Source organism: Salmo salar, chromosome ssa03 (genome assembly GCF_905237065.1).
Source record: "Salmo salar chromosome ssa03, Ssal_v3.1, whole genome shotgun sequence".
In the NCBI taxonomy this organism is placed as follows: domain Eukaryota; kingdom Metazoa; phylum Chordata; class Actinopteri; order Salmoniformes; family Salmonidae; genus Salmo; species Salmo salar.
The window spans coordinates 36841255-36863678 of NC_059444.1; the positions used below are offsets into that span (position 1 = coordinate 36841255).

The following is a 22424-nucleotide window of genomic DNA, read 5'->3' on the forward strand; positions in this document are numbered from 1 at the left end:
TACAAACATTTACAATGAATAGCGAAATCACAAGAATGGCTTCAGATCAAAGTCAATGTTGAGACCGACGGGAGCAAGGGTCTTTAAATTAAAGATCCATGCAGCCTCTCGATTTAACAATAAATTGTCGAGGTCACCCCCTCTCCAAGGGAGGGCGACATGTTCAATGCCGATATACAGTTGAAGTCGGAAGTTAACATACACTTAGGTTGGAGTCATTAAAACTCGTTTTTCAACCACTCCACAAATTTCTTGCTAACAAACTATAGTTTTGGCAAGTCGGTCAGGACATCTACTTTGTGCATGACACAATACATTTTTCCAACAATTGTTTACAGACAGATTATTTCACTTATAATTCACTGTATCACAATTCCAGTGGGTCAGAAGTTTACATACACTAAGTTGACTGTGCCTTTAAACAGCTTGGAAAATTCCAGAAAATGATGTCATGGTGTTAGAAGCTTCTGATAGGCTAATTGACATAATTTGAGTCAATTGGAGGTGTACCTGTGGATGTATTTCAAGGCCTACCTTCCAACTCAGTGCCTCTTTGCTTGACATCATGGGAAAATCAAAAGAAATCAGACAAGACCTCAGAAAAACAATTGTAGACCTCCACAAGTCTGGTTCATCCTTGGGAGTAATTTCCAAATGCCTGAAGGTACCACGTTCATCTGTACAAACAATAGTATGCAAGTATAAACACCAGCCATCATACCACTCAGGAAGGAGACGCGTTCTGTCTCCTAGAGATGAATTTACTTAGGTGTGAAAAGTGCAAATCAATCCAAGAACAACAGCAAAGGACCCTGTGAAGATGCTGGAGGAAACAGGTACAAAATATCTATATCCACAGTAAAATGAGTCCTATATCGTCATAACCTGAAAGGCCGCTCAGTAAGGAAGAAGCCACTGCTCCAAAACCGCCATAAAAAAGCCAGAATACGGTTTGCAACTGCACATAGGGACAAAGATTGTACTTTTTGGAGAAATGTCCTCTGGTCTGATGAAACAAAAATAGAACTGTTTGGACATAATGACCATCGTAATGTTTGGAGGAAAAAGGGGGAGGCTTGCAAGCCGAAGAACACCATCCCAACCGTGAAGCACGGGGGTGGCAGCATCATGTTGTGGGGGTGCTTTGCTGCAGGAGGGACTGGTGCACTTCACAAAATAGATGGCATCATGAGGAAGGGAAATTATGTGGATATATTGGAGCAACATCTCAAGACATCACTAAGGTAGTTAAAGCTTGTTCGCAAATGGGTCTTCCAAATGGACAATGACCCCAAGCATACTTCCAAAGTTGTGGCAAAATGGCTTAAGGACAACAAAGTCAAGGTATTGGAGTGGCCATCACAAAGCCCTGACCTCAATCCTATAGAAAATTTGTGGGCAGAACTGAAAAAGTATGTGCGAGCAAGGAGGCCTACAAACCTGACTCAGTTACACCATCTCTGTCAGGAGGAATGGGCCAAAATTCACTCAACTTATTGTGGGAAGCTTGTGGAAGGCTACCTGAAACGTTTGACCCAAGTTAAACAATGTAAAGGCATTGCTACCAAATACTAATTGAGTGTATGTAAACTTCTGACCCACTGGGAATGTGATGAAAGAAATAAAAGCTGAAATAAATCATTCTCTCTACCATTATTCTGACATTTCACATTCTTAAAATAAAGGGGTGATTCTAACTGACCTAAGACAGAGCATTTTTACTAGAATTAAATGTCAGCAATTGTGAACCTGAGTTTAAATGTATTTGGCTAAGGTGTATGTTAACTTCCGACTTCAACTGTAAGTAGGGACAAAATCGAGTGGTTCGCTTCCAAAAAGTGGGCTGCAATTGGGTAAGTCGTGTTTTTGCACCTAATGGTACTACGATGCTCTGAGATTCGTACTTTTAATTTGCGCTTTGTTTTACCCACATTTTTTACCACAAGGACAAGTTAAGATAAATCCGAAAACACATTTTCAATACTGTCATCGGATCTTAGAATGTGCCAATGTTTGTGAACTATTCCCTTAATTTGTTCAGAGAACTTTGAATAGCAGGTAATTAGAACGCAAGAATGCTTATTTTTGCGAGACTTTCCTTGAAAGAGATCATGTCTCAATTTGTTTAGAATTTTTTCAATGGCAGTATTAATCTGACCATTTTTGTACCCCCTCACCTTGAATTTTCTTTGCATCTCAGCCATATTCTTGTCGAAATCTGTTTTTTGCAAATTCTTTTGATTTGACAGAATTGACTGTAGGGCAAACTGTGTTTCAAGGGAAGCAGGTGACAACTCATAGTGACCAGACATCGTGCTGAAGGCAGTCTTCCATTCATCCCCCTTCCGGATGAAGATCAAATTGTAGCCCCACGGAGTTGTTCGATCGCGGCCGGCACCAACGGGAGAGGGTAGCGGTTCTTCGTGGTGATGGATTTCAGATTTCTGTAATCGATGCACGGGCGCAACCCTCCGTCCTTCTTGGCCATGAAGAAGAAGCCTGCCGATGCAGGGGAGGTGGACTTGCGAATGAAACCCTGCTGGAGCACGGCCACATGGAGGCGCAGAGCCTGCAAGCAGGTCGATAGCACAGTCCCAGAGGTGATGAGGAGGGAGACAGGTGGCGCAGGTCTTGGAAAAAACCTCCCGAAGATCAATCAATCAATCAAATATATTTATGAATCCCTTTTTACGTCTGCCTATGTCACAAAGTGCTGAACAAAAACCCAGCCTAAAACCCCAAACAGCAATCAATGCAGATGTAGAAGCTAGGTAGCTAGGAAAAACTCCCTAGAAAGGCCAGAACCTAGGAAGAAACCTAGAGAGGAACCCGGCTCTGAGGGGTGGCCAGTCCACTTCTGGCTGTGCCGGGTGGAGATTATAACAGAACATGGCCAAGGTGTTCAAACGACTTGTGGTAGAGAATTCTCTGCTGTTTGGAGATGATGCCGCTTAAGTAATGTTGACTCATTGAAGAACGCGGAGGACCTCATCCATAACCATTCCCAAAAATGAGCCAGCTGGTCATGGTGTTGACAAAGTAGGTGTCCCTGTTTGCCGACCATCTGGGAGATTAACTGCTGCTTCCATTTGTTAAGGTAGTATTCTGTAACGTAGACACAGGGAGTCAGGTGCAGTTAGTGAGTTTAATGATAACGAATATGGAACGATACAAAACAAGAGAAGAGAAGAGTCTGACCTGAAAACACAAACAATACTACCTGATGACTGACAAAACAGTGTACTAGATAAATTATAAGTAATGTAGGTAGTAATGAAATTCAGGTGTGACAGATTTTTTTTAAAACCTTTAATTAACTAGGCAAATCAGTTAAGAATAAATTCTTATTTACAATGACGGCCTACCCCGGCAGACGCTGGGCCAATTGTGCGTCCCCCTATGGGACTCACAATCACAGCCAGATGTGATACAGCCTGATGATAGGATGCATGTGATCGTAATGATGGGTGCCAGGTGTGCATAAAGATGTGTTGCCAGGACCGATGGTTACTAGACCAGTGATGTCAAGCGCCAGAGCGGGAGTAGACACAACAAATACGTGTCACACATACAATACCAGTCAAAAGTTTGGCCACACCTATTCGTTCCAGAGTTTTTCTTTATTTTCACTATTTTCTACATTGTAGAATAATAGTGAAGACAAACTATGAAATAACACATATGGAATCATGTAGTAACCAACAACAAAGTGTTAAATCAAAATATATTTTATATTTATCATGACACTAGGCGAGACCCAAATGCAGACAGGAGGCAGATGGTTGGAGTTTAAGATGTTTAATAAATCCAAAGGGAATAGGCAAGAGAATGGTCATGGACAGGCAAAAGGTCATAAGCAGATCAGAGTCCAGGAGGTACAGAGTGGCAGGCAGGCTTGAGGTCAGGGCAGGCAGAATGCATAGGCAGCCGGTAAACAGAGTCCAGAACAGGCAAGGGTCAAAACCAGGAGGACTAGAAAAAGGAGAAAACGCAAAGCGGGAAAAAACGCTGGTAGGCTTGGACATACAAGACAAACTGGCACAGAGAGACAGGAAACACAGGGTTAAATAGACTGGGGAAAACAAGCGACACCTGGAGGGGGTGGAGACAATAATAAGGACAGGTGAAACAGATCAGGGTATGACAATATTTGGGATTCTTCAAAGTAGCCACCCTTTGCCTTGATGACATCTCTGCACACTCTAGGAATTCTCTCAACCAGCTTCATGAGGTAGTCACCTGGAATGCATTTCAATTAACAGATGTGCCTTGTTAAAAGTTAATTTGTGGAACGTCTTTCCTTCTTAATTAATTTGAGCCAATCAGTTGTGTAGAGGTGGCATACAGAAGATAGCCCTATTTCGTAAAAGACCAAGTCGAAATTATGGCAAAATCAGCTCAAAGAAGCAAAGAGAAATGACAGTCCATCTTTACTTTTAAACATGAAGGTCAGTCAATACGGAAAATCTCAAGAACTTTAAAGTTTCTTCAAGAGCAGTCGCAAAAACCATCAATCGTGTGTGATTCAGGCCTTCATGGTCAAATTGCTGCAAAGAAACCACTACTAAAGGACAACAATAAGAAGAAGAAAGCAATGGACATTAGACCGGTGGAAATCTGTCTTTTGGTCTGATGAGTCCAGATTTTAGATTTTCTGAAATATTGAAGGTCCCCAAAAACACAGTGGCCTCCATCATACTTAAATGGAAGAAGTTTGGAACCACCAAGACTCTTCCTATAGCTGGCCGCCAGGCCAAACTGAGGAATCAGGGGAGAAGGGCATTGGTCAGGGAGGTGAACAAGAATCCGATGGTCACTCTGACAGAGCTCTAGAGTTCCTCTGTGGAGATGGGAGACATTTCCAGAAGGACAAACATCTCTGCAGCACTCCGCCAATCAGGCCTTTATGGTAGCATGACCAGACGGAAGCCACTTCTCAGTAAAAGGCACATGACAGCCCGCATAGAGTTTACCAAAAGTTACCTACAGACTATCAGACCATGAGAAACAAGATTCTCTGGTCTGATGAAACCAAGATTGAAATCTTTGGCCTCAATGCCAAGCGTCATGTCTGGAAGAAACGTGGCACCATCCCTATCGTGAAATATAGACATATATGAATCCTACTACACTGGCTTTGAGCTCGTCGTATGTGGCAGGGCTTGCAAACTATTACGGACTACAAAGGGAAACCCAGCTGTGAGCTGCCCAGTGACGCGAGTCTACCAGACGAGCTAAATGCCTTTTATGCTCGCTTCGAGGCAAGCAACGCTTAAGCATGCATGAGAGCACCAGATGTTCCAATGTGATCAAGACTTTTAAACAGGTCAACATTTGCAAGGCCGCGGGGCAAGACGGATTACACGGACGTGTACTCAGAGCATGCGCAGACCAACTAGCAAGTGTCTTCACTGACATTTTCTACCTCTCCCTGACAGAGTCTGTAATGCCTACATGTTTCAAGCAGACCACCATAATCCCTGTGCCCAAGAAAGCGAAGGTAACCTGCCTGAATGACTGCTGCCTGTAGCCCTCACGTCGGTAGCCATGAAGTGCTTTGAAAGGCTGGTCATGGCTCACATCAACACCATCATCCCGGAAACCCTAGATCCACTCCAATTCGCATAACGTCTCAAGAGATCCACAGATGATGCAATCTCAATCGCACTCCACACTGCCCTTTCCCACCTGGACAAAAGGAACCTATGTGAGAATGCTGTTCACCTATGTGATAATGCTGTTCATTGACTACAGCTCAGCGTTCAACACCATAGTTCCCACAAAGCTCATCACTAAGCAAAGGACCCTGGGACTAAACACCTCCCTCTGCAACTGGATCCTGGACTTCCTGACGGGCCGCCTCCAGGTGGTAAGGGTAGGCAACAACACATCTGTCACACTGAGCCTCTACACTGGGGCCCCTCAGCAGTGTGTGATTAGTCCCCTCCTGTACTCCCTGTTCACCCACGACTGCAACACCATCATTAAGTTTGCTGATGACACCACAGTGGTAGGCCTGATCACCGACAACGATGAGAGAGTCTATAGGGAGGAGGTCAGAGTCCTGGCAGTGCCAGGACAACCTCTCCCTCAATGTGAGCAAGACAAAGGAGATGATTGTGGACTACAGGAAAAGGAGGACCGAACATGCCTCCATTCACATCAACGGGGCTGTAGTAGAGCGGGTCGAGAGTTTCAAGTTCCTTGGTGTTCACATCACCAACAAACTTAATGGTCCAAACACACTAAGACAGTCGAGAAGAGGGAACGACAACACCTTTTCCCCGTCAGGTGACTGAAAAGATTTGGCATGGGTCCCCAGATCCTCAAAAAGTTCTACAGCTGCACCATCGAGAGCATCCTGACCGGTTGCATTACCGCCTGGTATGGCAACTGCTCGGCATCTGACCGTAAAGCGCTACAGAGGGTAGTGCATACGGCCCAGTACATCACTGGGGCCAAGCTTCCTGCCATCCAGCACCTATATACAAGGCAGTGTCAGAGGAAAGCCCAAGAAATTGTCAAAGACTCCAGTCACCCAAGTCATTGACTGTTCTCTCTGCTACCGCACTGCAAGCGGTACCGGAGCGCCAAGTCTAGGTCCAAAAGACTCCTTAACAGCTTCTACCCCCAAACCATAAGACTGCTGAACAATTAATCAAATGAAAACTATTTACATTGACCCTCCCACACACACTTTGTTTTTACACTGCTGCTACTCGCTGTTTATTATCTCACTTTACCCCTACCTACATGTACAAATTACCTTGACTAACCTGTACCCCCACACATTCACTCGGTACCGGTAACCCTTGCATATAGCCTCTGTATTGTTATTTTATTGTGCTACTTTTCTTTTTTTTTACTTTAGTTTATTTAGTAAATATTTTCGTAACTCTATTTCTTGAATTGCATTGTTGGTTAAGGGCTTGTAAGTAAGCATGTCATGGTAATACCTGTTGTATTCGGCACGTGACAAATAAAACATAATTTGATTTTATATGTGGGCAAATACACTACATGACCAAAAGTATATGGACACCTGCTCATCAAACATCTCATTCCAAAATTGTGTGCATTAATATGGAGTTTGTCCCCTCTTTGCTGCTGTAAAAGCCTCCACTCTTCTGGGAAGGCTTTCCACTAGATGTTGGAACATTTCTGCAGGGACTTGCTTTAGCCACACGAGCATTAGTGAGGTCAGGCACTGATGTTGGGCAATTAGACCTGGCTTGCAGTCGGCATTCCAGTCGGCGTTCCAATTCATCCCAAAGGTGTTCGATGGGGTTGAGGTCAGGGCTCTGTGCAGGCCAGTCAAGTTCTTCCACACCGATCTCGACAAACCGTTTCTATATGGACCTTGCTTTTTTGCACGGGGGCATTGTCATGCTGAAACAGGTAAGAGAAAGCATTTCCACTGCTCCAGAGTCCCCACTGCTCCAGAGTCCAACGGAGGAGAGCTTTACACCACTCCAGCCGATGCTTGGCATTGTGCATGGTTGATCTTTGGCTTGCTCGGCCATGGAAACTCATTTCATGAAGCTCCCGATGAACAATTATTCTGCTTACGTTGCTCCCAGAGGCAGTTTGGAACTCAGTAGTGAGTGTTGCAACCGAGGACAGATGATTTTTACACACTATGCGCTTCAGCACTCCACGGTCCCGTTCTGTGAGCTTGTGTAGCCTACCACTTCGCAGCTGAGACATTGTTGCTCCTAGACGTTTCCAACAGCACTTACAGTTGACCAGGGCAGCTCTACCAGCACAAAAATGTGACAAACTGACTTGTAAGGAAGGTGGCATACCATAACGGTGCCACGTTGAAAGTCACTGAGCTCTTCAGTAAAGCCATTCTACTGCCAATGTTTGTCTATGGAAATTGTATGGCTGTGTGCTCGATTTTATTCACCTGTCAGCAACGGGTGTGGCTGAAATGCACTCATTTGAAGTGGTGTCCACATATTTTGTATTTATAATGTATGTTTCCACCACATATGCCCATATAAAACATATAAGTAATATAAATATATTGCCATATATTACTTTTCTTAAAGTACGATGGCCGTGTGGTCGAATCCCCCTAGGGCAACATTTTTATTTGATCACAAAATGCTCCACTGTTGGTCTTTGAGTCAAATAATGCTTATGTGACAAAGTAGATTATTTTTAGAACGTTGTACATTTAGTTTACACGTCTATGTAGTCTGCGCTCACTGAAGTCTGAAAACACTTTCGAAAAACTCTATATTTATATAACCTTACAAACATGGCGATTGCAGTGTCCATCAGCGTGTTTTAGAAGAGTTATTTTGCTGACCAGTCCTTTACAAGCGCTTTCATCCAATCCCAGTCCTGCTTTGCATAGAATGCCACACCCTCTCTATCGTCACTCAGGAGATGGTGGTCCTGTGTGAGTTTGTGGTCCTCGTCTTGGCAGGACAGGGGAAACGCTCGGATTTTCAGAATTAAAGCAACAACTGACCGAGAGGGGTACAGTAAGGAAACGGGTTCAACCAATTGCTGATTCACTTCTAAAGGTGTATCATATCAAGTATTCGTTTGGGTCTTATTAACTTGAGACATAACAAAGTTCTAGAATTGTTTCGCGTCATTGTATCCGAAACGAGAACCCCTTTGAGGTTCGACGGATAGATAAAGCGACAGGGTCAGACAGACTATTGTTTCCCCGTGTTTTTTCTCCAACTTCAGCCATTAACAGGGTTAACAAAAAAAACAAAAAGACTGGGATATAAAAAAATAAAAAACTTTATACAACGCCAGAGAATAAATGGGATAATACATGATTCCGGTAAGTTTGTTTCTTTGTTATTACCGAAGCGTGTCCGAGTGAGTGCGCCTGTGCAGTCTGACCATTTGAGCTAGTACGCCACAAAGGATCAAAATATCTGTTCCAACTTGTGAGCTGTTCAGCATTGTATGCTGTCTTGATGTTACATTTGTAACAATGTTAAAATTATGAGGGCTGTTTAGGCTACTATTAGCAAAGCGCCGGATATCTTTCTCTGTCTTCGGCCACATTTGTACCTAGCATTTTTTTGTTGTTGTCATGGGCTACTAGTTTGCTCGCTCACTGATTGACCCACATCATTTTGGGGAATATAAATGTATAATTTCCGAAAACGAATGACTTGCAACAGAACGCAGCATGATACATTTAGTTCGCTAATCACTTGAGTGATTTGGTTCTGGGTTCGGAGATTATATAGCCCAGCCCCTGACCGTCAGTCTCGTAAATTGGATCAGGGCCAGCGCCCGAAGGAACCAATTGGACTGCCATTTGAATTCTATAGGCGGGACCGTTTTTTATCAATGGGTGTTCTAGTAAATGGGTGTCACAATAAAGAAATGGGCAGCTCCTGAGTTTCAAATTTGGGCAAGCTTACAATTGATCCTACATTTCTACCTATCTGCGTGTCAGTTGAGTATTTGTAAATGCAAATAAAAAGTTGGAGAAGATGGACACGTTTCATTTCAATAATTGTCACGTGGTTAATCATAAAAATCTGAGTTAATTAAAATGAAACAAATAAAAAAGTTTAAATGTCACTAATGCAAGAGCACCAGCCTTTGCCATATGGACACATTGATTGCCTACACCGTGATCCATTGGCGGCTAAAGAAATTAGCGCTTGGAACTCCGAGATAGGTCTACTGCGCCATTGGCCTATAGGCTATCACTTCCATCGTCAACTAAGTAAAATGCATAGGCCTAAAGCCAATAAATAGAAACAGTAGGAAATATCCTGATACATTCAGGTTCTTTTAATCCCATTAATCTCTTTTGCGTCTGTCTGCCTCTGTCTTGATTTGAGCTATCTCTAGTGAAGTGCAATTTTGTATGACCTCAGCAGTTTGGTGTGCTCAAGCGCGCACACTCCCTCAACGTTATCAGGACAGAGAATCCAGACACATGCTCACATGAAGCACTCCAAACAAAAGACAATGACATTTACAAAACTCGTAGATGATGGTTATGAAATTAACCAAAAGTTGTTTCTCACAAGTGTAGCCGGTTGTGAACTCTGCAAACAACGTTTACACTCCGAGAATGTGAACGTAAATGACTGTAATACATGCGTTAACAGAAATGAATGTAACCAAATGACTGGGATTAATGGTACATTTTACTAGGCCTACTGGTTAAATATGTAAAAGGGAATTTATAAAAATAAATAATCAAAGGGCAAACAATTCACACAATGAAGCAATGAATGTGCAAGAATTGGCAGGAGACAATGGGGCACATTCTGTAAAGCTGAGTGCATGCATTCTGGAGAGCGATGACCATATCTTTGCCACACAACCCTTCCCTTCTAGGCCTATGCACTTGTGATTTTTATTTAACCTTTATTTAACTAGGCAAGTCCAGTTAAGAACAAATTCTTATTTACAATGATGGCGTACCCCGGCCAAACCCTAACCTGGACGACGCTGGGCCAATTGTACACTGCCCTATGGGACTCCCAATCACGGCCGGTTGTGATACAGCCTAGAATCGAACCAGGGTCTTTAGTGACACGTGATTTGTCACATATGCCGAATACAACCGGTGTAGACCTTACAGTGAAATGCTTACTTACAAGCCCTTAACCAATAATGCAGTTTTAAGAAAAAACAAGTGTTAAGTAAAAAGTAAATAAAAAAGAACTAACAAATAATTAAAGAGCAGCAGTAAAATAACAATAGAGGCTATATACAGGGGGCACAGGTACAGAGTCAATGTGCGGCGGCACCGGTTAGTCAAGGTAATTGAGGTAATATGTACATGTAGGTAGAGTTAAAGTGACTATGCATAGATGATAACCAGAGTAGCAGCAGTGTGAAGGGGGGAGGGCAATGCAAATAGCCTGGGTAGCCTTTTTATTAGCTCTTCAGGAGTCTTATGGCTTGGGGGTGGAAGCTGTTAAGTCTTTTGGACCTAGACTTGGCGCTCTGGTACCGCTTACCTTTCGGTAGCAGAGAGAACAGTCTATGACTAGGGTGGCTGGAGTCTGACTATTTTTAGGGCTTTCCTCTGACACCGCCTGGTAAAGAACACCAAGGAACTTGGTGTTGAGGTTCAGCGTAGTGGATGTGTTTGTTACTTGCCTCGAAGCGAGCATAGAAGTAATTTAGCTCATCTGGTAGGCTCGTGTCACTGGGCAGCTCACGGCTGTGCTTCCCTTTGTAGTCTGTAATAGTTTGCGAGCCCTGCCACATCCGACTAGCGTCGGAACCGGTATAGTATGATTCAATCTTAGTCCTGTATTGACGCTTTGCCTGTTTGATGGTTCGTCGGAGGGCAGAGCAGGATTTCTTATAAGCTTCCGGGTTGAGTCCCGCTCCTTGAAAGCAGCAGCTCTTCCCTTTAGCTCAGTGCGGATGTTGCCTATAATCTATGGCTTTTGGTTGGGGTATGTATGTACAGTCACTGTGGGGATGACATCATCGATGCACTTATTGATGAAGCCAGTGACTGTGGTGTACTCCTCAATGCCATCGGAAGAATCCCGGAACATATTCCAGTCTGGGCTAGCAAAACAGTCCTGTAGCTTAGCGAATGACGGTGATGAGGGCCTTGTCGGGTGTCTGGAGTAAATCCTTTGCGTCCGACTCGTTAAAGAAAAAAAAATCTTATCCAGTATGGGGTGAATAATTGCTGTCCTGATATATAGAAGCTCTTTTCTCATCATAAGAGACGGTGGCAGAAACATTATGTACAAAATAAGTTACAAATAATGCGAGGGGGGGGGGAGAGAAACACGCACAATTGTTTAGGGGACCGTAAAACGGCAGCCATCTCCTCCAGCTCCATTTGGACAGGCACGGAGGTACGGTTGCCCGCCCATAACGCCGTCCCAGAATTAGACCGCATATCTTAGTCAACTTGATCTAATTTCTCAAATACTTAGCTAATTTCATTTTGGGTTAGTTTCGGCTTATGTTATTGTAATCATCATGTAAACTCCTATCTGGAAGGCTGCAGGGTTTGCATATTTTGTCCCATTTATGCCCTTATTCATTCATTGTATACAGTCGTGGCCAAAAGTTTTGAGAATGGCACAAATATTAATTTCCACAAAGTTTGCTGCTTCAGTGTCTTTAGATATTTTTGTCAGATGTTACTATGGAATACTGAAGTATAATTACTCGCATTTCATAAGTGTCAAAGGCTTTTATTGACAATTACATGAAGTTGATGAAAAGAGTCAATATTTGCAATGTTGACCCTTTTTCTGCAATCCGCCCTGGCATGCTGTCAATTAACTTCTGGGCCACATCCTGACTGATGGCAGCCCATTCTTGCATAATCAATGGTTGGAGTTTGTCAGAATTTGTGGGTTTTTGTTTGTCCGTCCGCCTCGAGGATTGACCACAAGTTCAATGGGATTAAGGTCTGGGGAGTTTCCTGGCCATGGACCCAAAATATCGATGTTTTGTTCCCCGAGCCACTTAGCCACTTTTGTCTTATGGCAAGGTGCTCCATCATGCTGGAAAAGGCATTGTTTGTCACCAAACTGTTCCTGGATGGTTGGGAGAAGTTGCTCTCAGAGAATGTGTTGGTACCATTCTTTATTCATGGCTGGGTTCTTAGGCAAAACTGTGAGTGAGCCCACTCCCTTGGCTGAGAAGCAACCCCACACATGAATGGTCTCAGGATGCTTTACTGTTGGCATGACACAGGACTGATGGTAGCGCTCACCTTGTCTTCTCCGGACAAGCTTTTTTCCAGATGTTCCAAACAATCGGAAAGGGGATTCATCAGAGAAAATGACTTTACCACAGTCCTCAGCAGTCCAATCCCTGTACCTTTTGCAGAATATCAGTCTGTCCCTGATGTTTTTCCTGGAGAGAAGTGGCTTCTTTGCTGCCCTTCTTGACACCAGGCCATCCTCCAAAAGTCTTCGCCTCACTCTGCGTGCAGATGCACTCACACCTGCCTGCTGCCATTCCTGAGCAAGCTCTGTACTGGTGGTGCCCAGATCCCGCAGCTGAATCAACTTTAGGAGACGGTCCTGGCACTTGCTGGACTTTCTTGGGCGCCCTGAAGCCTTCTTCACAACAATTGAACCGCTCTGCTTGAAGTTCTTGATGATCCGATAAATGGTTGATTTAGGTGCAATCTTACTGGCAGCATTATTCTTGCCTGTGAAGCCCTTTTTGTGCAAAGCAATGATGACGGCACGTGTTTCCTTGCAGGTAACCATGATTGATAGAGGAAGAACAATGATTCCACGCACCACCCTCCTTTTGAAGCTTCCAGTCTGTTATTCGAACTCAATCAGCATGACAGAGTGATCTCCAGCCTTGTCCTCGTCAACACTCGCACCTGTGTTAATGAGAGAATTGCTGACATGATGTCAGCTGCTCCTTTTGTGGCAGGGCTGAAATGCAATGGAAATGTTTTTGGGGGATTCAGTTCATTTGCATGGCAAAGAGGTACTTTGCAATTAATTACAATTCATCTGATCACTCTTCATAACATTCTGGAGTATATGCAAATTTCCATCATACAAACTGAGGCAGCAGACTTTGTGAATATTAATATTTGTGTCATGCTCAACTTTTGGCCACGACTGTACACCTGATTCAGCTAATGAAGGTTCGGTATTGGCGATCGAAGTTGAATTAGATGTTAGTTCATTTTTGTCATTTAGCAGATGTTCTTATCTAGAGCGACTTACAGGAGCAATTAGGGTGAAGTGCATTGCTCAAGGGCACATTGGCAGACTTTTCACCTCGTTTCCTCTGGGGTTCGAACCAGTGACCTGTCTGTTACTGGCCCAATGCTCTTAATCGCTAGGCTACCTGCCGTTAGTGCCAGGCTAGGACATCCACACTGCAGCCCTCCAGGACCAGGGGGGCAAAAAGGACCGTATGGGATATTGGATTTAATCCAAACTTTGTAAATATATTTGTCAGGGGGAAATGTGCACATGATACAAATGGTGTACACACTACAGTACAATAAAATGTTTACTTCCAGGTTCCCTCTCAATAATGCTACAACAAAAGGAATATAAGAAATACAAAATATGCACTTGTTGCGTTCCATAGAGTTTTCTCTGTGAATTGACAGTTAATTTATGCTTTTGGTCAGAATCGGGCAGAGTTGTACAAAAATTCTCCCTAATAGCCAGTCTCGAGTTTGCCTTTTGTATGAAGTCAATTGTCCTCTGCCATAGCTGTTTTTCAAAAAGAGATTATATAATCAAACATCTTACTCTATGAATGACAATTTTTATATATTTTGTCATGTATGAATCGCCTACACATTGAAAATGTCAAATGTTCAATCTTTCTCTTTCCATAGGTGTTTCTGTTGTGATTCACTGCCTCTGGTGGTGGGTCAAACTTGATTCTCAGAGGACAGAGAACTTGTGAAAAGAGGACATAGCGCTTTGAAAAGTTGATGTAATTCTACTTTACTGTGGATATATTGTCTCACATTCCTACCGCCAAAAGGACCAACTGCACGGACAACCGGTAAAGTACATTAAAATAAAAAAAAAATCAACATTCTTGCTTGTAGAGGTTGTGAGAGCACACTTTCCTGATTCAAATGCTAATTTCAGCCCGACAGGCAAGCGATCTACCTGTTGGAGACCCCTGGACTAGACATATTTTTTGTTAGTGTGATAATCAATTTGAGCACAATGTATTTTACATCTTTGTCTTATCTCTACTAGACTGGAGTGACGTGCTGTGACATCACCGATGGCAACACACGTTGACCGTAACAGAAGAATAGGACTGGAGGTGAACATGGAGTCATTCCAGAGTGACGTCACGAAGACAGCGTGTGAAGGAAAGCATGCCTCCCCGCGTTCCTCCAAAACTCCACACCACCAGATAACCAATGGAAAGAGCCATCTATCCTTTGACCACAATGCAACAGACAGTGATGGAGGCAAGGTCAGAGATGGTGGTGTTAGTTTCAGCACCAACCACAACTCTGTGGTGTGCCTGCCTTTGGTCTCTGAGGGCCTGAAGCTAGTATGGACACAGTCAAATCAGACACGTGAGCTTGACACCATCCAAGAGCTGGTCCAGGCATTCAATGTGTTCCCATACCCAACATCTCGTGAGGTGAATGCCTTGGCACGGCTCTGTGCCCTGCCTCTGGACAAAGTCAAGGTCTGGTTCATGGTGCAGAGAATCAAATACGGCATCAGCTGGGCCTCAGAGGAGATTGAGGAGACGCGTGGCAAGCTGGCCGGACCTGAGTGGACTAACGACTATGCAAATGAGAAAGAGGAGATGAAGATGAGGAAGGGGTGTGGGGAGATGTCTGTGGAAGCAGAGGACAAAGGTCAAATGAATAATGGTCTTAACTCTTCCCTGCTCCACCCAAGAAAACGAGCCAGACATGAGACTCCAGAACACTGCAAACCAGCCTCCACTATCCGACATTTCAGTTCCTCTCTCCCACCCCCTCAGGATTCATACTACTACCACCCTCCTGTAGACATGCCAGCAGCTACTGCAACAGAGGCTTCCCTGAGCCTCTCTGAGACCTCACTTGGCTCTACACAGCAACAGCAACGCGGACGCTACAAAAAGACCAAAGCTCAGCTTGCAGTCCTTCGCAGCAGCTTCCTGCGGGAAAACTGGCCTGCGGAGACAGAGCTTCGATGCCTGCAGAATGAAACGGGCCTGAGCCGCAATGACATCCGCAAATGGTTCAGCGACAGCCGGTACCAGCTTAGAAATGGGCGCGGACTGCTTAGAACATCCATGGTCTACCCTCAGCTCATCATAGGAGAAGCAAAGGACAAGTCTCAGCAAGTTCAGTCTTTTCCACTCGTAGCTCACGGGCCTCGGGATCAAGAAAATGGTATTGAAGTGCAGAGAGGGGCTCAAGGGAAGGGAGCTCGCAGCAATGGGGTGAAAGATTCACATTTCTTCCAGAACTTCCTGTCAAACAGCCTGGAGACCTTTGGGGAGGGAGCAGTGGAGGAGGTTGCAGAGGAAGCCTCTGTTCACACTGAGACTGTTAAGGAAGTGGAGGTGAAAAAGGAAGAAAAGCCCCTACAGTTTATTAGAGGCAACAAAGACCCAGAGATTAAACAACCACCATCAGCCGTTACCATCTGCGCTGCTTCTTCCTCCCCCTCTCATTCTACCACCCCTCCCCCTTCGACTACTGTCCCCACTATTAAGCATAGTTCCACTAGCACCAGCACCCTGCAGAAGTCTGCTTGCTCAGCCAAAGCCTCACTCACAGCCCTGTCTCTCTCCAGTCCTCCCTCATCCTGGTCTCCTCTTACACCTGCTGGCCGACCACGGAAGACCAAGGAACAACTGGACATACTAAAGGAGCACTTCCTGCGCTGCCAGTGGCCTAAGAGTGAGGACTACACCCAGCTGGTAGAACTCACAGGCTTGCCCCGTGCAGACATCATCCAGTGGTTTGGGGATACGCGCTACGCTGTTAAAAATGGGCAGCTACGCTGGGTGCAGGGGGTCCGTGAACAATTTCTGGCTGAACTAGCCACACAGCAAAATGGCAGTGGAGTCACCGGTGGAAACGGTTCCAGTGGGATCCCTCGGGTTATGGGTAGCCGCAAACGTAAGACTCAAGCGAATGGCGCCACAGCAACATCCACTGCAGATTTCCCGGACATCAAGCCGCTGGGGGTTTACCATCGCTTGACAGGGGTTCTTCATGAGAAAGACCTTGATGCCCTTTGCAAAAAGTCACGAATGAGCTACCAGCAGGTGCGAGACTGGTTTGCATCTCAGGAGAGCAAGGAAATTGACCCAGAAACCAATGTTACTGATTGAGATTGTGGGCGGCTAAGGGTTGGAAATCGGCACTCTCTTTTTTTACAGAGGACAAGACAGATCATGTCTTACGCAGACCGATGACGCTCATTAGTTACAAAAACGTTTCATATTGAATTTACTTAGCTTTAATGTGAGCAGGTGTGACTCTTAAATGCTTACTGTCTTTGTAGTATAAGCACAGATCTGGTGACTGTGCTGAATTATTGCTGCATTCAGTGTTTTTTTTCTCATAAGCTTGGTCTTGAGGTCCTGCTTGTGCTGCCTGCCTACTATAGATAGGACATTACCTAGTGCACTGGTTCAATTCCCCCACCCCCTTATGTTGTTTGTGTGTTATGATATAATTTGTAGTCTAGTATTGTAGCAAAATATAATTAACTGGATATAAAGTATGTATTGGTTGGAGCTCCTTAGGTAGTGTAGTTCTCCATTTTTCAGAAGTGAAACTGCACTGTGGAAACCTAAATAGAACAATTTATGAGTCTTAGGGTAAAGACACTGACTAATCACTGAAAGTAGTAATCATTAATTTACAACCTACAATTCCTTTCCACTAGATTAACAAACTGGACATTAACACTTTATCCTTCTAAATAGACACGTTGCACTTGAATATTTTTAACCCTGACATTTTAGCTGCCATAATGTTCATTAAATGTATTCCTTTTTATAAAAGTTTGAATTCCTATTAAAATTGTTATGCAGTTTGCACTGACCTACAGATGTTTTAAAGTGAAGTTCAATGTCCGTGCAGACCACACGTTTAAAACATTTTGATCAACTGAATTGCACTCTTTGGTCCTGTAAAATCCTGTATTTTTGGCCTCTGCTCACCTCTGAAAATGAATTATGTACTGAAGGGCTGCAATGTAGGCTTATTTTATCGTTGTGTGTGCAGTTTATTTCCCCTTGTTCATACCCCAGATTGGTGGGAGTAGAGTATTCTGCCTATATCGAGCATTTGTGTGAGTAGAATGATTAGGGGCACAGAAGTCACTGGAAATGTGTAATCCAACCAAATTCAAAGTTCAGGCATAGAAGTAATAGGTTGGCTTAGTCCACTATAATCCAAAACAATAACTGGTGTTTTGTGCAGGCCATTTCCTATGTCTTAGAGATTAAAAAACATGCAAATGTGTCATTCAAACCGGTATACTAGAAAGTATTTAATCAATATTTTCTAGTGTAGAAGTTTGTTCTGTTAGCTATGAGAAGATTACAAGAATACTGAAGGAGAAATGTTTGTCTTATTACACTAGTCATGTTGCAGCCTTCAGTTGTAAACAGTTTTTTACATTTGTACTTCACTGGATAGATGGCACTCATTTTCATAAATTAATGTTTGTTACATTTCAAATTTGCCCTACTGCGTCACTAGAAACAAGTAAAAAAAAAAACATATTTGCAATTGTGTGAATGTTTCCTTGTTTGTGTGAACTGGTTCGAGGGAGGCCTTTCATTCCCTGAACTTTCTGAGATGGGGTCAGCTTTTCATCACAGATGCTGTAGGAAGAGGTAAGAACTATGCCAAAATACTTAGTTGTCTTTTGGCTTAATGTTATGTTAGATCACATAACGAAATTGATCAATTGGATCTCTGTTTTGTCGTTTTGACGAAATGTAATTTTAATTCCAATGTGGTTTACTTGCCATTTCTGAAAGGACTTGCAGAGTGTTGTGATTATCCAATTCCAGTTCTTGACTGGGTTATGTTAGCTACAACTTTCAATGACGCACCGTGGAAATCTTACCGGATGGGAGTGTTAATAATGGTGGGTGTCCCTATGAGGAGAGATAAAAACTATAAACATTTCAGTCCCACATTTGATGTTTGAATTGATTTACAGAAAAATAAAGTATTGTTCCTTGAATGGACAACGATGGCATGCTAAGACAATTTTGTGCCAATCTTTTACCATCTGTATGTGGACTTTAAAAATATATATTGATACCAATCATGAGAAACGGCAGTAGAATGAATACACACTGAGCAAAAATATAAATGCAACATGTAAAGCGTTGGTCGCATGTTTCATGAGCTGAAATTAAAGACCCCAGTAATTTTCCATAAGCACAGAAATCTTATTTCTGTCAAATGTTGTGCACAAATTTGTTTACATCCCTGTTAGTGAGCGTTTCTCTTTTGGCAAGATCATCCATCCACCTGACAGGTGTGGCATATCAAGAAGCTGATTAAACAGCATTATCATTACACAGGTGCACCTTGTGCTAGGGACAAAAGAACACTAAAATGTGCAGTTTTGTCAGACAACACAATGTCGCAGATGTCTGCAGGAATGTCCTCCGGAGCTGTTGGCAGATACTTGAATTTCTCTACCATAAGCCACCTCCAACGTAGATTTTATTATTTTAGTAGGACAGGCAACTGGTCTCACAACTGCAGACCATGTGTATGGCGTTGTGTGGGTGAGCGGTTTGCTGATGTCAACATTGTGAACAGTTCCCCATGGTGGTGTAAGCTACGGACAATGAACACAATTGCATACAGTGAAGAGAGGCCAGTTTATTTTTAAAGGTAACTAACCAACAGATGCATATCTGTATTCCCAGTCTTGTGAAATCCATAGATTAAGACCTAATTAAGACCTAATGAATTTATTTCAATTAAGAAACTGTAACTCAGTAAAACCTTTGAAATGATTGCGTTAATTTTTGTTCAGTGTACAGTTTGGTAATTTTTTTACGGTTAGAAATTATACAATTTGAACATGGCAATGTGTGAAAATAATGGTTGTGGAAGACCCTTTCCCTCCCCTGATCCCAACCCCTCCTAGCTGTCACTTTGTGGACTGTTGAATTATTTCTGTGACGTCTTTAAAAAATGTTTGGCATAAAAATGTGGCCGAAATGTATTTTTTTAATGAGATCAAGTAATCTGGTGTGTACCACTCACTGAAGCTACCACGCTCGTGCAGAGAGCTCAGGCTGGAGATTGATGTGGCAGAACCAGGTGGAGTCTGGGAGCAGGCAGGATTGAGACCGTAAGCAAAGGCACTACTGGAGGAAAGAGTTAGTCAGCTGCAGAAGAATGTCAAGACAGAGGACAGGGACATGAAACCCGCTTCCGCAAAGAAGGAATGCAAATTCACTGCAAGGGTGAGTAGAGTTTCTGTCTCTGAACATCCCCTGGGATTCAGCAGAGCCTGGGTGTGTCAAACAGTTGACGGGTGAAAACATCTCTGAATTGAATAAATTGAGACCATATAGTACATTGTTTGACAAACTGTTTTGTTAGTACGCATACAGATGTAGGATCTTAATTTTAGCCAGTTTGCTACAGCATTAAACAATCATGGATTATGATTAATCAAATCTGAAATTTGAAAGTGGAAATTACAAACGTCAGAAGACTTTTTAAACCTCAATTACACTACACGTTTTACATTTCCTGCATTGAAGAAATCCTGCAACATGGTGATCAAATTAAGATCCTACATCTGTACATGCCTATCTGCAACCATATATCTTCAATCTAATAGGATGTGAGCGAGAGGTGGCTGTAAGAGTAAGGATAGATACAGAAAGTTGCACACCATTGCTCATCATCTGAGGTTTAAAATGGATTTCCCCATGGGGATTCATTTAAATTGTATTGTCATGTTAAGATCTCTAAGATGCATCTGACACAACACATCAGTGTTCCCCATTCCCTGGGGAGATGACAGCCACTGGTAGACATACTTTTGACACTGCTGGGGAAACAGATCCCAGTTGTCAGTAAACACTTTGAGCTCATGAGATAAGGACAGCATATTGAAAAGCAATATGTGATAAATAGTAGAGGCCCCCCCCAAAAAAGTATAATATATGCAGTTGAAGTCAGAAGTTTACATGCACTTAGATTGGAGTCATTAAAACTCATTTTTCAACACTCCACACATTTCTTTTTAACAAACTATAGTTTTGGCAAGTCGGTTAGGACATCTACTTTGTGCGTGACACAAGTAATCTTTCCAACAATTGTTTACAGACAGATTATTTCACTGTATCACAATTCCAGTGGGTCAGAAGTTTACGTACACTAAGTTGACTGCCTTTTAAACAATGATGTAATGGCTTTAGAAGCTTCCGATAGGCGAATTGACTCAATTGGAGGTGTACCTGTGGATGTATTTCAAGGCCTACCTTCAAACTCAGTGCCTCTTTGCTTGACATCATAGGAAAATGAAAAGAAATCAACCAAGACCAAAAAAAACAATTGTAGACCTTCACAAGTCTGGTTCATCCTTGGGAGCAATTTCCAAACACATTAAGGTATCACGTTCATCTGTACAATGGTACGCAAGTATAAACACCATGGAGCCACACAGCTGTCATACTGCTCAGGAAGGAGAGCCGTTCTCTCCTAGAGATGAATGTACTTGTGCGAAAAGTGGAAATGAATGCCAGAACAGCAAAGGACCTTGTGAAGATGCTGGAGGAAACGGGTACAAAAGTATCTATATCCACAGTAAAACAAGTCCTATATCGACAACCTGAAAGGCCACTCAGCAAGGAAGAAGTCACTGCTCAAAAAAGCCAGACTACATTTGCAACTGCACATGGGGACAAAGGTCGTACTTTAGAGAAATGTCCTCTGGTCTGGTGGAACAAAAATAGAACTGTTTGGTGGCGGTGCAGATCAAAGGGATCACCAGTTAGCGGCAAACTTCAAGCGCATTTATGGGTAAATTCATTGTTGAACCCGTTGTAGGAGCAAACAGAATTTTTGGAAATAATCTTTAAACTTGCAAAATTCTCACCAACAAGAGGGTTTTGAACAGTGCATATTCCCATAGAAAGATGTGCTCAACGATGCTCCTACAATGGGTCCAACAATGAATTTACCCATAAATGCGCTTGGGAAGTTGGCTGCTAACTGGTGATCCCTTTGATCTGCACCGAGTTGGGTAAATTTGCCTTAGGTTTACACTTTACTGTCGGAATAATCTCCACAGCACTCAAACTGGTGCCTCTTGGGCAATTCAAGAGGTCCAATTGAGGACCTTTAACTGAAGGTGTTGTTTTCTATGATTGTGTACACAGGGATTATCTACAGTAACAGATACCTTGGTAAAAGGTTAAATATAAACTGAAAGACTAGTGGAAGAAAAGGAGAGCCATGTCAAAGTGATTGTACCTACAAGCTTAGTGTTGTGGCTCAGGCTTCTTGTTCGCAGCCAAGTACAACTAAAAACTCTAGTGAAGGCTGCACTTAGTTCATTTATAGCCACTTCAACTGCTGTGTCACGCTTTCACAACTGCAGGCATCAGGGCACTGTTGTAGTCTACTTCAGAATCACTAGCACCAATCTAGTGTGGCTCAGTCATGAAACATAATGGCCAAGGCATAATACCAGGACTACTCTGCCAATGCAGTGGTGCTATAGGAGAGCACTTGAGCCTCGTCAGGTTAGAGCAATAACAAATTTAAGTGGGTTTCTGCTCTGTAAGCATAGTTGAATTGTCCGAGCTCTAGCATGTTATAATTAAAATGCATAATTTACTGTCACTGCATCCTCCATCACCGCACAATGTTAGCCACTGACCTGCTCCCAAAACCAAGTTCATCACCAACATCCACCCACTATAGCTTTAGATGCTTAATGAGAGACTTAACCAAGACAACATTG

At 43.1% G+C, this 22424-nt stretch overlaps 1 protein-coding gene across 1 annotated transcript; it reads left to right on the top strand.

Moving 5' to 3' along the window:
* Window positions 1-8370: 8370 nt before the first annotated feature.
* On the top strand, window positions 8371-18677 carry LOC106600269 (homeobox and leucine zipper protein Homez). The gene is made up of 3 exons (XM_014191586.2): window positions 8371-8809; window positions 14315-14487; window positions 14691-18677. The coding sequence occupies exon 3, from the start codon at window positions 14719-14721 to the stop codon at window positions 16786-16788; it is 2070 nt and encodes a 689-aa protein (XP_014047061.1). The 5' UTR covers window positions 8371-8809; window positions 14315-14487; window positions 14691-14718; the 3' UTR covers window positions 16789-18677.
* Window positions 18678-22424: the final 3747 nt, after the last annotated feature.